The sequence below is a fragment of the Tyto alba genome, unplaced genomic scaffold (genome assembly GCF_018691265.1).
Source record: "Tyto alba isolate M040663 unplaced genomic scaffold, T.alba_DEE_v4.0 Super-Scaffold_28, whole genome shotgun sequence".
In the NCBI taxonomy this organism is placed as follows: Eukaryota; Metazoa; Chordata; class Aves; order Strigiformes; family Tytonidae; genus Tyto; species Tyto alba.
The window spans coordinates 1,190,139-1,205,397 of record NW_024881302.1 but is presented as its reverse complement, the minus strand read 5'-3'; the positions used below and the strand labels follow the sequence as shown (position 1 = coordinate 1,205,397).

Here is a 15,259-nt window from a genome sequence, read left to right as displayed (position 1 = left end):
TTTTCATGCAACCTCAGCTAGTGTTGTGCTGCTCTTTACAGGATTGGATGAGTGGTGTTGTCTTTGGCTGTGTGGGCTTAAATGTGTTTCTAATGTGTGTGTCAAATAATTACCTGTTAAACAGACTGCCAATCTGGCTGAAGCCAATGCTTCTGAAGAAGATAAAATAAAAGCTATGATGACACAGTCTGGCCATGAATATGATCCAATCAAGTAAGTGTTGATAGCATCAGATCTGTTCTTTGAAGATTATGAAAATATTGTAGAGCTGTTTGTTTTAACAGGAAACACACATGCATACTTTTTTTTTTTTCCCCCAAAAAAACCTTTTAGTTACATGAAGAAACCCTTGGGTCCACCTCCACCATCATATACTTGTTTTCGTTGCGGAAAACCTGGCCACTATATAAAGAACTGCCCAACAAATGGGGTAAGATTGTGGGGGATGTTTGGTGTTGCTTGGTTTCTAATTTTTTTACTGTAGCATTTACTTAAATACATGAATATTCATATTAAAAGTTGTGTCTCTTGGGGTGAAGTGCAGCAGTTATATGGCAGTGTTGCAAAGCCCTTCAATGGGAACGTGGAATTATAAATGTGAAATTTTCTTTTTTTCTAGGCCATAGGCTTTAAATAGGCCTATGGATTTTTCTCTAAGCTTTCATGTATATTTTGATATATTTCAATATTAGTGGAAATTTTTCGGTTTGTAACTTTTTTTTTGGCGATAGTTCACAATTTTTAGTATTTCATATAAAAGATGATGTTTCTGTTGACCCCATCTGTTGAATGTTTGTATGTTTTAATTATACAAGTCTCTGGTTAAGTGTTCGTGCTATGTAACTTTAGTCACGGGATGTGTATGCACAAGGTATGAATTCAACCTTTGTATATAGATGGTGAATGTAAGTTTCCCCAGTGACTGATTCCGAGCACCGAATTAAGCTCTCCGTCTGAATTGTGCTTTGGAGGAGGGGCGGGTTTGTGTCTTCCCAGAGCGGATGGTGAGCTAAGGGATATTTCACCCTTAAGGAACCTGAAGTTAAGCCAAAGAATTTCAAAACACTGCTCAAGCCTTTGGAGCATTCTGGCTATATTCATTTAGGAAAATAACTATTTTAGTCAAGTAACCCTTATGCTAGGTAAAAAGAGAGGATTAAAGGCTTTTGCTGCTTAATCATTGAAATCTCATTTGAAGTATGGGTCTTTAGATATGTCTGCAATTCTTTCCTTAACAGGACAAAAATTTTGAGTCTGTTCCCAGAATTAAAAAGAGCACAGGAATTCCAAGGAGTTTCATGATGGAGGTGAAAGATCCCAATACAAAGGGTGCTATGCTGACAAACACTGGAAAATATGCAATACCAACTATTGATGCGTAAGTATGGAATGAATGGGACTGACCAAAAAGTGAACGAGAAAAAGTATGCCTAAATGCCTGAGTGGCAGTGCAGCCAAGCTGGCCAGCACCTGTAATTACAGGATTAAAAACCTTCAAATCTGTGATCCAGTCTAATGTTAAAATAGGATGGCCCTACTGCTCATACCCCTGGAAGTTAGTTAAACTTGTGGTATGCTAAAAACCTGTATTTCTGCAAAACATTTCAGTAGTGGTTATCCTTGGAATCTTTCTCTTTGAAAGCTTGTTTTGTATCTGTTTCGTGTTTCAAAGGCTTCTTGCAAAATTTAACAAATAGCTGTCAGGCTGAGATTTCTTCCCCCTCTGACTTCTGTCAGATCCCATGTGGGAAACAGACTGAAGTTTTCCTGTTGCTGTAAACTAAGAAAATACTCCTGTGTGCTGAGAACAGTGGCTGTTTTAAAATGCACTTGGTAGCACTTCTGGTTTTGTGTCATGGATCTCCTTTTGTAGAAGGTGTACCATAGACTTCTTTCATTTATAAAATGCAATTACTTGGGGACTAGCTTTATGCTGAGCCTGCAATTTACATTTACCCTCTGGCAAAGGAGAGAGAGGATTAATTTCATCTGATTTCCAGCTGTCAGAAAAATATTTTTCTCATCTGAGCTGATTTCTTAGTTGATCCAATCATTGGGAGAGTTCTGCAGAAGAAAGATTGTTCCCTCTTCACTCTTCTAGTGTTGTGGCTATAGAAAAGTTGTTTAAACTAAATGACTGTGTTTTAGAAGGCTGATGTGGAGCAATAAGTATTCCATCTATTATATTTCTTTGCTAAAATCCAAAAACTTGGAAAAATTTCCTTTAGCCATCTTTAACGTTTCTCTTTTTCTTTCCCCAACCCCCTGCAGGGAAGCTTACGCTATAGGAAAGAAGGAAAAGCCTCCCTTTTTACCAGAGGAGCCGTCGTCCTCCTCAGAAGAAGACGATCCTATTCCAGATGAGTTGTTATGTCTCATTTGTAAAGATATAATGACTGATGCAGTAGTTATTCCCTGCTGTGGAAACAGTTACTGTGACGAATGTAAGTGTGCCTCCCGTGTTTGTTAATTCAAAACATCAAATCCGGTCTTCTGAAAGCAGGAATAGGAGATAATGGAATTACTTTACCAGCTCTATTTAATACTTAAGTATACCCTGAATAAGAAAGCACTCTTCTTGTAGAAAGGAAAAAACAAAACAAACAAAAAAAAAAAAGGTTTTTTTCCCTTTTTACTTATCTAGTTGAGTCTTCTTCACATACAGAAGGATGAGTATGGGAAAAGTGTGTAATCTGTGCAGGTGATGACAGCATTGGAAACTGAATGCATTTAGTTTGTCCACAGCCCTTGTACAAAATTCTGTGGCCAACTCTGGTGACTTACTGTGGTCCGCAACAAACGACTAGTTAGGCATTTGGTTAAAACCTTCAGAACTCAGAGCTTCTACTGGTGTTTTATTCATTAACCTTGAGGTTGGTAACTTCTCACTGTACTAGATGGTAGAAAAAAGACTAGTCAGAACATCACAAAACAAGACTAGTCAAAACAGCCTACTCTACATTCTCAGATATTACAGTAGTGAAATATCAAAACTGTATAGTTATTTGCTGAATACTATAAATTTTTTACACTCTTGAACGTTTATAGCTTCATGCTCTCAATTCAAGACCATATTCACCCATTATTCATATACATGTTTTTATAATTAATTAGAACCCCCAAAATTCCATAGTTTAGCTACTGAGTATTTCGATGTTTCTAATTATTCACAGGTATTAGAACAGCATTACTGGAATCTGAGGAACACACGTGCCCAACGTGTCATCAGACAGATGTTTCTCCTGATGCTTTAATTGCCAACAAGTTCCTACGCCAGGTAACATGATTACTTTTACATAAACTATTTGTAAGAAAAGTCTGTTTGTAAAAAGCTGTAAAGGAAGAAAATAGAAATTTACATCTGTTTAAGCAAGGCTAAATTGAATAAGGCTAAGTTTACTTTTCAGAAACATTAACTGTTACAGGAGCTTACAACTCTTTAGAGACAATCTGGCAAATTCAGGTCACACTTTTGTTTAATGTGATTCCCTTACTTTTGAAATTAGTGTTGGCACTGAAATGCTTTAAATACAGATACTCTGAGATACCAGTCATTGCTATCAGTGTTTAATGTGATATGTTCATATATCTGTATGTTGATTTATTTGAGGATGAATAGCATTTACAGGAATGCGCAAGTAATTTTACTCTGTGGAGGCTTTTGTTCGTGGATCTACTGAAGTTTCAGAGTACCTTTTTGTAAATGTTCTTCTGCTTCTAGGCTGTGAACAACTTCAAAAATGAAACCGGCTATACAAAAAGGCTCCGTAAGCAGATTCAGCAGCAGCAGCAGCAGCAGCAGCAGCCGCCGCCACCGCCACCACCTCCACCACCCCTAATGAGACAGACGATAACGCGCAACCTGCAGCCTCTACTCCGGCCAGCAATTTCCAGGCAGCAGGACCCGCTGATGATTCCGTTGGCTTCTCTGGCCTCTCGTTCTGCGGCTGCTTTGTCGTCGTTGGCCCCTGGTCAGTCACCTGTGGCAGCTGGGCTGCCAGTAAATCCGTCTTCTGTCGTGGTCTCTGATCTCCCTCCAGCAGTGTCCCTGTCTCTCCGTGGTGAGAAGCCAGATGGGCCTTTTCGGTGAGTAAATCTGTAGGTAGCATAAATATAACAGACACCGAAATGCTTAACTTAGATTCTTCTTGAGCTCCTCAGCTAGCGATTTATGTATCATGAGTGACATTTCCAGATAATCGTGGAAGTTCTGGGTTTTGATTTTGCTTTGAGGATACTTCAATAAGTTAAAAGTGTGCCTCATGCAAGAGTTTTCTCAGAGGTGTTTCTTGTTTGGTTCCCTTATCAGTCATTCAGTACATGTTTACCCCGAAAGAGGAGCTTTTTTTTCCCTAGGAGCCCTTTGATTTTACGTGGTTAGCAGCTCCTAAAGTAACCATTTAGTTACGTCAAACCTTCTTGAGCCGCATTAATTTCTCTTTAGTTCTGAGGAAATAATATTTTCGTGAAAAGTGTAAAAACACAATTAGAGGTAAAATTGACCAAGTGCTTTCACGTTACTTTTTTCTACGGTATTTCTTTCATCAATATTATGATAAATCAGTCATCCTTGGTAATACACGGTGTAGTCAGTGTTGCATAATAAACACTGAAACACTGTCAATTTGAAGTATTTGCAAACATGAAAGTCTGAGTTCACAACACAGTGAAGTCATATGAAAATACATTTAAAATCTGTACTATTGTTTAGGGCTTATATCCTTTCAACTTTGTGCCTTGAATGCAAACAGCCGCTCTGTCCAGAAGACTGTCAGGCTCAGCTGTACCACTGAATACAAAGGATCACAATTCAAAAGAGCCTCTAAGGCAGCCACTGAACTAGCACATAAACATTTCCTAATAGAACTTCAGTTCTTGAATCTTCCAGAACTGAGGTGTGGTGTGTAAGTCATACGTGCTCTAATCCTTTCATGTGCAGCTAGCTTAATAAAATATTTTTCCAGAGAGCTTCCTCTTGAAATGCCAGTAGTCCAAATTGACTTCTCTTCAGTGCTTCATTTGGAATCGGCCAACTTCACAGTTGTAAATCTGGTGAAGGTTATTGTTTTGTTTTTCCATGTACAGTAGTCAGCCTTTTCTCACTTTGGTCTTGAAATGTAAAGTAGCACTTCAAAACAACGTTTGAATAATAAAAATATAATTTTTTTGTCGTAGTGATGCCGACACTGTTATACCTCCTGCTGCTCTGGTGACTGCTGCTGAACTTTCTAAATCTTCCTCTCTGTCAATCAGTAGTTTGTTGGAAGAGAAGGTAAATTTTATTTCAACATACTCAATGATTCTTCTGTTTCAGTAGAGCTTATTTTTTAACTGTTTGCATTTACTCACCAGGGCTATCAGGTTCCTGTGCTAAGACAACCAGCATTACCAAGTCTTCTGGGCCCTCAAGGACAATCAATACCCACAACTGGTAAGTAACTGTAACTTTAGAGTTTCTTCTAAAAAAATGATCTTCAGATAAACTGAATGATTTGTTTTTTTTTTTTATTTTTCCTCTCCACGCTTCCAAAAGGTCATCCAATGAGAGCCGGTACCATTCGCTCAGCAGGTGGCAGACCAGGCTGGGAACTGTAAGTATTCTACAGAAATTCAGTATATCACTACTTGTAACCTGTTACATTAGGCCATAACACGTAACTTATGCAACAGCCTATTTATAATGAAATAAGTATGCGTATATAGTCGTGGAGAATACAAGTGATAATTAATTTTTAAGTGGCTTAATTTGAATTAGCTTTAACAAAGAGGATCTGTGCTTGCAGTAAGAGTATTTAAAACAAAACTCCAGTACATAATTGAAAAGAGGACTGTGAAAAATGAACGCTTTTTGAGAAAACCATAATTACATGTAAAAATCACATACAATTAGAAGATCAGATGGAAAGCTACCCTTTTGGTTACTGGCTGAATACACTGATTTCCCAATAGAAATCAGTCTCAAGCATTCTTTAACAACTTAGTTGATATTGATTGAGCAAATTACTGGAAAAGTCAACATTGTTACTTTATGACAATTTTGAATTTCCTTAATTTAGTCATCTGGGACAGCCAAGCTGCTTTCAGTTAGAGAAGAGTCTGCTTTATCTATTACTGCAGTGTCAAGTTAGTCCTTTGATTTGGTATATATTTGTTACAGATAGATGTAAGAGAGTGTATTGTGTTTATAAAATCTTAATGATAAATCAAACCAAAAAGCAGGATCCATCCCACAGATTATATAAAATCTCAAATTCATCAAGCAAGGAAATAGAAATTCAGGGGCAAGAACAGGCCAAGTACATCGTCATGAGGCAACAACGTAGGAAGTGTATATGGGAGAAGTTAGGAGAAATTTGAGAGAAGATGAGTTAATATCTGCAGGACTTCAAAGATCAGGAGTGTGAAGTATTAAGCATATCCAGGAGTGGCAGAGGAACAGTGCGCACGTGGCACGTGGGAGGGGGGAGTCTTTCGGGCACGGGCGGCCTCCATCCACAGCCACAAAGCTGAGTGTGAGGAGAGAAGACTGAGGGACCTGTTGGGGGTGAGGGTGTGGAGGGCAAGTATGAGGGTCGAGAAATGAGTGTAGTCTCAAACAAACAGAAAGCAGGGAGAAAAACGGTTCAGCTGAGAACAAGGAGTGCTCGCCGCCGTGCTGAAACGTTACACACGTAACAAACGGTGACATGTGGTTTTGGGTTTCTTCAGAAGTACAAATCGAGGACGCCCGCACAGTGAACGTGCCCAAAGGACTCAGGCCCCAACTCTACCAGCGTCGACCCCGGTCTTTGTGCCTGTGCCTCCACCTCCCTTGTACCCTCCACCACCCCACGCACTTCCTCTTCCGCCGGGGGTACCACCACCACAGTTTCCTCCTCAGTTTCCACCTGGTCAGCCTCCGTCGGCTGGGTACACTGTCCCCCCTCCAGGATATCCCCCAGCTCCTGCAAACATGTCATCAGCTTGGGTGCCAACAGCAGTACCAGCGGCTCATTCAAATACCATCCCAACGACACAAGCACCTCCCTTATCTAGGGAGGAGTTTTACAGAGAACAGCGGAGACTTAAAGAGGAGTAAGTATTTGGCTCAATGAAGTCGCATTGTTTTTCATTTTTGTATTTCAATAGCATATCGGACTGCAGTTACGCTAAAGTACATCTGACATAAGCAAAAATGACGTAGTGTTTTTTTCAATATACTTTTTCGTTGCAGATGGTAAACATACAAAGCTAAAACGAGACAAATGTAATTCTAAAACTTTCCCTAAAACTTGTAGGAATTCTAAACTGTTTTTGCTTAAATAGGATGTTCACCTTTTGCATTTGCATGCAGTATACATTTTCTCATATTGGCCATGTTTTGTTTCTTTATGTCTTTTTTGTAATAAAGGTCAAACTATAATTGTAATAAAGGTCAAACTTATTTTAACAGGGAAAAGAAAAAGTCCAAACTTGATGAGTTTACAAATGATTTTGCTAAGGAATTGATGGAATATAAAAAGATTCAAAAGGAGCGTAGGCGTTCGTTTTCCAGGTAACTGCTTTACATGTCCGTAATGGAGAAGCAGATTGTCTAGAAGAATCAGGAGGAGTTCCACTCCACCTCTATTGTTAGCTGGATTGGATGATCCAAGGGATTAGCAGTGAGAGGAGTTTCATGTGTAGGTTACTAGCTCGAATATGGCAGAGATTACAGTTGACTGAGAGTGATAATTTGGCAGCAGTTGCTAAGGAGCAGGTGTCTCTCTTACTAAAACAACTCTCCAATAACATCCTTCCCCTGACAGCCGTGAGGGGGCTAGAGCCTGAATAGGTGCAGTTGCTGGATTTTCTGCGTCTCCCTATTCTGATTGTAACCATTACCTCAAAGCACTTCGAAGGAGATAGGGGAGAGAAATTGTCTTCATTTCCTCTGTTGTTTATCTCATGTGGATACACGGAGAGATTTTAACCTGGACTGCAGAGTGGTGACTCTTGCTAGTATTTTGTTGGCATTGTTAAATTTTTCTTAGGTGTTAAAAGATCAGACTTGTTTTTAATGAAATCTTAAATTGGTGAAGGACTTTGAGAAGGAGCAATGATGCTAATGAACATATGCAGAATAATGTGAAATGGTTCTTTAAAAAATAATAAAGTCAAAACTTAGGAAGAAAAAACTCAGGCTAGCAGATGTTTCCTATCTCCACAAATCACTTGGGCAGGAGTCTGAATAAGCTGTTTGTGTCAGCATCTTTCCTAGAGTAACGACATTGAGTCACATTACTAGAGGCTGAGTTTAGAAGCTTTTAGATATGATTTTTCTTGAAATGCAGTCACTGGGCTTGGTTGGAGCTAGACATATGTGCAAAATTTTTCTAGGACGTGTGGCCAGAAGTGGACTAAATAGGCCTGCATGTAAGATTGCAGTACAAGTGTTTTGCATCCTGTACAAATTGCCAAATTAGTAGTGAAGTTAAATAGGCTAAGCTGGCATTCTGAAATTGAGCTTTACAGTCTTCAGGCTAAATCGTGTTTTCTTGATGTTTGAAACTGCATTGTAGCCATTAAGACCTGCTCTTTTTACATCATACTGCAACAAAAATGACTTGCACTGCATGTAGTTGCTGAGTAGTGAAAAATGTGCTTGTTCACGTACCAGTAGAGGCCAGTATACCCCACCTTAAATCAGTCAATAGCTGTGGTAGTTCATGTGATAGAAGTGAGTGGAAATAGACTCACCCTTCCTGTATGTTTTTACACTAACAAAGCAGCAGCTGTTCTGTCTTGTAAGCAGAAACTTTTACATGTTATCAGGTTCTTCAATTTGCAGTAGCATTATGTCAGCAGCTGAAAGAAGCTTTGACATAAGCATATGGAGAGGAAAAAAATTGGGGAGAGTAGCTGTTTTGAATTAACTTCATTTATTTTTTTTTTGTGTTGTGTTTTTTTTTTTCAAGGTCCAAGTCTCCCTATAGTGCTTCATCTTACTCTAGAAGTTCATACACCTACTCCAAGTCAAGATCAGGTTCTTCCCGCTCTCGCTCCTATTCTCGGTCGTTCAGTCGTTCCCATTCTCGTTCCTACTCACGATCACCGCCGTATCCAAGAAGAGGCAAAGGGAAGAGTCGTAACTATCGTTCTAGGTCAAGGTCACATGGTTATCACCGGTCAAGGTCAAGGTCACCCCCATACAGAAGGTACCATTCACGGTCAAGGTCTCCTGTATTTAGAGGCCAGTCTCCCACTAAACGGACTATACCTCAAACAGAAGGAGAAAGGGAGTATTTTAACAGATACAGAGAAGTGCCACCATATGATATGAAGGCTTACTACGGCCGATCTGTTGACTTTAGAGATCCCTTTGAAAAGGAAAGATACAGAGAATGGGAAAGGAACTACAGAGAATGGTATGAAAAGTTTTACAAGGGCTATCCTGTTGGCACTCAGCCCCGACCTCCAGTAAACAGAGAGAACTTTTCTCCGGATAGGTTTGGTCCACCTGGGACCAGAAGAGAGAATTCGCCATATGCTCGGGGACGTAGGGAGGATTATCCTGGTGGGCAGAGCCACCGAAATCGTAATCTAGCTGGAAATTACCCTGAAAAACCTTCTGGAAGAGAGAGCCATGGCGTCAAAGATCCTACAAAGTCAAAAGAGAAGGAGGTGGAAAATCCACTGGGAGATGGCAAAGGAAATAAACATAAAAAACACCGGAAGAGAAGAAAAGGGGATGAGAGTGAAGGATTTCCCAATGCTGACTTGTTAGAAGGCGTGAGGAAACCAAGAGAGCCAGTTGCAGCAGAAGACGTTAAAACGGACTCTCTGTTCATGGTCCCAAGCAGAGATGATGCCACCCCTGTGAGAGACGAGCCTATGGAAGCAGATTCTATTGCTTTCAAACCAGTGTCTGAAAAGGAGAAAAAAGAGAAGGATAAGCCAAAAGCAAAAATCGACAAGACCAAGCGGAAAGTGGAAGTGGCTGTTCCTCCTAAGAAAGACACGATAATAAAACCAGCTAAAGCTTCCCAAGAGAAGGTGGACACTGATCGTGAAAAATCTCCTCGAACAGAACCTCCTGTGAAAAAAGTGAAGGAGGAGCTGCCAAAGACAGACAGTGTTAAAACATCTTCCTCTCAAAAGGATGAGAAGGCTCTTGGTACCCCGCGGAAAGTTCACCCAAAAGTGACAAAAGATCACCCAGAAACCAGACCAGCCAAGGAGGAAAAGGCAAAGAAAGACCATCCAAAAGAAGCCAAGTCAGAGAAGCCCTCCAACAAAGAGGACAAGTCAAAAAAACCTGCTGAAAAAAGCAAACCTCCTGATGCAAAGCCTGAAAAGAGAAAAAGAAAAGCAGATGAAAAGGTTGATAAAGAACATGAAGCCACTTCAGTGAAGACCTCTAAACCAGAAACTGCTGAATCAAAAACATCGCCGAAGGGGAAGACTGAGCCTGATGGTGAAAAAGGAGAGCGAACTCCAGAAAAGGATAAATCTGCTTTTCTTAACAACCCTGCAAAAAAAATTAAACTTAACCGAGAAACTGGCAAAAAGATTGTGAGTGGAGAAAATGTGCCACCTGCAAAAGAACCTGTTGAGAAACCTGAGCCGAGCAGCAGCAAAGTTAAACAAGAAAAAGCAAAGGGAAAAGTGAGAAGAAAAGTCACAGCAGCTGATGGATCTAGTTCAACTCTTGTAGATTACACCAGGTACCTCAACAGTTCTTTTCCTATTCTTCCTTTCCTCCTTTCCCCTCCCCCTCAAAATGTAAACTTCATGGTGACTGATGAAAGGAACGGTGAAAACTGTGCTAAATGAGTGAATTATATGTGATCTCTCCTGTTAAACTGTACTAGAGTCAAAATCACATTTTGTTAAAACAAGCAGTCTGTACTGCACAGAAAGCTAATAAGGTCAAATCATTGGTAACATGTTGTTTGACCCTTACTTCTGGGACGTTTTTCCCCCTCTTCTTATCCATTACACGGTGACTCTCTGAGGTGTCCTCTCTCTGTCTTCCTTCAAATCCAGCTTATTGCTAAAGGCAAGGGTAACAGACGTGTCTATACCATGTAATATTTTGCATTTTAAAAATTTCAAGGTACTGTAATGATTACTTTTGTCAGTATGACATGCAATTATACCTCGCAGAAATAGCAGCTTGGTTGCCAATATATTGTACTGATTCCAGCTTTGAGCACAGTGCCATGTTGACACAGGTACGCTGCTTCCAGCTGAGTGCCAGCTTTTTTTGGCACTTACCTTGGAGGTGTGTCTTCTATATTCCATTGTGTGACATCTGGGAAAAAAAAAAAAAAGTGATCTGTTGTGGAGCTGTTACTACTTATATTTCAGTGTCTAAAGAAGCAAGACTAAGCAAACTCAAAACATTTAAGACCCTGCTAGAGACTTTAGAATATCAAGACAATATCTTAGGTTTTTTAAAATGTACGTAATTCTTAAGAACAAGACTGGGACATGAGGATAAAACTTTGGTTGTGTATACCTCTCCGTAATTGCTTGCTTACATGTTGAAACAAGACTATCTAATTTATCTGCCATTGGTAGAAATAGGACATGAAGGAATTACCAGATCAGACAGTCCCCAATCTGATAATCTCATGTCTTTGTTCATTAAATGCAGAGTGGCAAGATACCAAATTAATTGATTGCTCATAAGCTCAGCTAGTGGACTCATCCTTTCTCTCATCTGTTCCCTTAATGGAACATCTTTTGAAAAAATGCCGAAGATTTGGCACTGAAACAAAAGTCATTTTATAAAATGTTACAAAAGATGGCAGTGTGTGTATCTCACCCGTTACTAATGTATGCTTTTTTTTTACTTTTAGCACTAGTTCTACTGGAGGAAGCCCCGTTAGAAAGACTGAAGAAAAGCCAGATACAAAACGAACTGTCATTAAGACCATGGAGGAATATAATAATGATATTACAGCCCCTGCTGAAGATGTCATTATTATGATCCAGGTCCCTCAGTCAAAGTGGGATAAAGATGACTTTGAGTCTGAAGAGGAAGACATTAAATCTACCCAGGTGCCTGCAAACGTAGGAAAACCTGCTAGTGTTATAAAAAATGTGAGTGCTAAGCCACCAAACCCCGTAAAACACAATGAAAAAGAAATGGAGCCTTTGGAGAAAACACAGAAAACTACAAAAGAGGTGAGTTATGAAAGCTCCCAGCATGATGCAAAAAGTTCAAAAAGTTCTATGTCGAATGAAAAAGGAAAAACCAAAGATCGAGATCATTCATTGTCAGACAAGGACTCTTCTGAGAAGAGAAAGAGCAGTGTTCAGCCAGAAAAAGACCACTCAGAACGTGCAGCTGAGCAAGGAAATGGAAAAAATATTTCTCAATCTTCCAAAGACAGCAGATCTTCAGAGAAACACGATACTGGCCGTGGATCGACTGCTAAAGACTTTACTCCCAACAGAGACAAAAAGTCTGACCATGATGGCAGCAGAGATCATTCTAGTTCCAAGCGTAGAGATGAAAAGAGTGAATTAGCAAGGAGAAAAGACTCCCCTTCTCGAAACAGAGAATCTGCGTCGGTACAGAAAAGCAAGCCGAGGGATGAACGAGCAGAGCCCTCCAAAAAGGGCGCGGGAGATGCCAAAAGGAGCAGCTACAGTCCTCCGCGGGAGCGGAAGCAGTCTGATCACAAAGCTGCTCACGACTCCAAGCGTGCGCTGGAGGAACACAAACCTCCAGACAAAAATTCAGGAAAAGAGAAAGAGAAGCACGTGCCGGAAGCAAAGAGCAATAAAGAGAAAGAGCCAGGTGGTAATAAACCACCTTTGAAACAAGAATCACCGGAAGTAAAAAGTGAGAAAGAGAACGTGACTGGACAAAACGATAAAAATGTCGTCAAGCCCAAGCCTCAGGTAAGCAGCTCCTCACGGCTGTCTTCCGACCTAACTCGAGAGACTGATGAGGCTGCGTTTGTACCAGACTACAACGAAAGTGACAGTGAGAGTAATGTATCTGCAAAAGATGAGGAAGCTGCGGGAAAAAATCCGAAGGAGCCCAAAGAAAAGGCTGGTGATAAGGTGAAGGAGGACCCGGCAGCGCCGGCTGCGGCTGACCAGCCTGAAGCGAGCCGAAGCCAGAGTCAAAGCAGCCCCAGCGTTAGCCGCAGCCGTAGTCAGAGCCCCTCTGAGAGTCAGACTCGAAGCCACAGCAGCAGTGCCAGCTCAGGAGAGAGTCAAGACAGCAAGAAAAAGAAAAAGAAGAAAGAGAAGAAGAAGCACAAGAAGCATAAGAAACATAAGAAGCATAAGAAACACGTTGGAAACGAAACGGAATTGGAAAAGAGCCAAAAACACAAACACAAGAAGAAAAAATCGAAGAAGAGCAAAGATAAAGAGAAAGATGACCAAAAAGTGAAATCTGTCACTACATAGAATGACAGATAATAAGAAAATGACTTAATTCCTAAGTCATCTGTATTAAATTTTGTTAAAATGTAAACCAATTCAAGCGTTGTAAATAATGACATGAAAGACCCTGTGCTGCACTTAAAATATTGCTGCTTGATTATTTGATTTTTACATCAGAGCTTTATAAAAGTGAACATTTTGTACAGAATTGTGAGTTGTGACCATGTAACATGAAAGGTTTTGCTGGGGCATCTTATTTTTAACCACCATTAATTAGTTTGGGTGGAGTTTACTGTACTGTGAAAATTTTCACATTTGAATTTTTTTTTAATTGCCTGGCAGAAGAAGCTGGTATCAGTTATAAAATATCAGCAGAATGATTTGCAGAATACATTACAGCCCTGTTATGTCACTTTTTGATTACAATAAAAAATTTTCAGTAAACGATCCCATGTGATGAGATTTCCAGCGATAGCCGAACTTTAGCAGAGAAGAGGCCAGTGGCAGAAAAAAGCTCCCCATAAATGCCTGCTGGTGGCTGACATGTATGAAAAATAACATATCAGTGGGTTTAATTTTGGAAAGACTGGTCGGACTTTAAATCTTTTGAACTGGTGCAATGTGGGGAGGTACTGCCAAGAGGTGCACTTTTTTCATGTGCCAAGTAGACTTGTTTTTATACTGTAAAAGGTAGTGTATGGCCCCAAAAATACAGCCGTTATTAACAGCTGGTACTGACTTTTAAAATAATGTTACATAGGAAGCTGTCACATTTCAACATTGTTCTAGTTTGTTTAGAAAGCTGTTGTCGTTTGCCAGCGAACATTTACATGTACACTTTGAGATGCCCTGTAACCTGTATTTTCTCTCAACAATGCTGATCAGCAAGATGTTTGTGTTTTTTTTAAATAGAAGCTTTATTAGTAGTATTTTCATATGGTGGTGCCAGCAGGTACAGGACTAACCCATTAAATGTGGGGTTCAGCAAAAAAGTTTGGCAGAAGAAGGCCCACTAGAAAGGCAGGCTTCTGCTTTGAACAGTGATAGGAAATCTAGAAAATGTGAATTTAATTAGCATGATAATTTTAAGACAGATGTAATTTAAAACAAAAAAAAAAGAAATGGCAGTGGTGGATGTTGCTCAACTGCCAGAAAGCCAGTGTGGTAGGAAATACTCCTCGTTGTGCGTTAAGGGTGTAACATCCCGGTAACAACCGAGCTCGGTAGTGAAAGCCCTCGACTGTTTGGCTGTGGGATTTACCCCAAAAGAGTTCTGTTTGAAAGTACTATAAATTAAAGCAGCATTTCAGGGCTTCCTGCTTGCGGAGACTATTTTGTTCAAAAAGTGTCGCTGTGTACGTAGGTGCTGTTACTGGGGTATTTAGCAGTACAGGAATAGGAAAATAATAATTCGTCTTGCTTTTTGGTGGGGGTGACTCTCACATTTTAAGTGTCGGGTTAGAGGCAGCATCCTGCACTCCTGACGGCTAAAACAACAACAAGCCAGAATTAGTCCTGGTTTGCACTTGCAACTCTGTGCCTTTTCACGTCAGGGCGTTCTGGGTGGATTTCAGGTGTTCCCTGCACAAAGTAAAGCAGGCTTTCTAATGAAGCCGCTCACGTTCTTCCCTCCCAGAATCAAAACCCACGTGTCGTGTCGGTAGTGGTGGTTAAATGTGCTCGTCCTGCCCCGGGGCTGTGGGAGGTGCAGCAGCCTCGGGCCCTGCCTTTGCCTCGGCTGTGCTCCTCGGGATCCGCCGTGGGAACCCGGCCGCTTATTTTGCTCCGTTCTCTCTGAGCATTCTTCAGCCTGATGAAACAGAAAACTTAGGGCTTGGTGAAACGGGGTTCTTACTCGAGTTGGAATGTGTTAAGCGTGCTTTGTTAG

The 15,259-nt window shown here is 40.5% G+C and overlaps 1 protein-coding gene across 4 annotated transcripts in view; it reads left to right on the top strand.

Annotated features, from left to right (window-relative positions):
• Window positions 1-13,818, top strand: part of RBBP6 (RB binding protein 6, ubiquitin ligase) — a 31,192-nt gene extending 17,374 nt beyond the window's left edge. For 2 of the 4 annotated variants that reach the window (XM_042798316.1, XM_042798315.1), the window contains 13 exons: window positions 125-213; window positions 334-430; window positions 1,239-1,378; window positions 2,272-2,444; window positions 3,174-3,277; window positions 3,722-4,086; window positions 5,176-5,272; window positions 5,353-5,431; window positions 5,534-5,591; window positions 6,709-7,074; window positions 7,433-7,534; window positions 8,937-10,685; window positions 11,826-13,818. In XM_042798316.1, coding sequence (XP_042654250.1) covers window positions 125-213; window positions 334-430; window positions 1,239-1,378; window positions 2,272-2,444; window positions 3,174-3,277; window positions 3,722-4,086; window positions 5,176-5,272; window positions 5,353-5,431; window positions 5,534-5,591; window positions 6,709-7,074; window positions 7,433-7,534; window positions 8,937-10,685; window positions 11,826-13,395 — 4,989 coding nt within the window. In that variant the 3' untranslated portion in view covers window positions 13,396-13,818. The remainder of the gene's footprint in view (window positions 1-124; window positions 214-333; window positions 431-1,238; window positions 1,379-2,271; window positions 2,445-3,173; window positions 3,278-3,721; window positions 4,087-5,175; window positions 5,273-5,352; window positions 5,432-5,533; window positions 5,592-6,708; window positions 7,075-7,432; window positions 7,535-8,936; window positions 10,686-11,825) is intronic. The other 2 variants (XM_042798318.1, XM_042798317.1) reach the window with 1 other exon arrangement.
• Window positions 13,819-15,259: the final 1,441 nt, after the last annotated feature.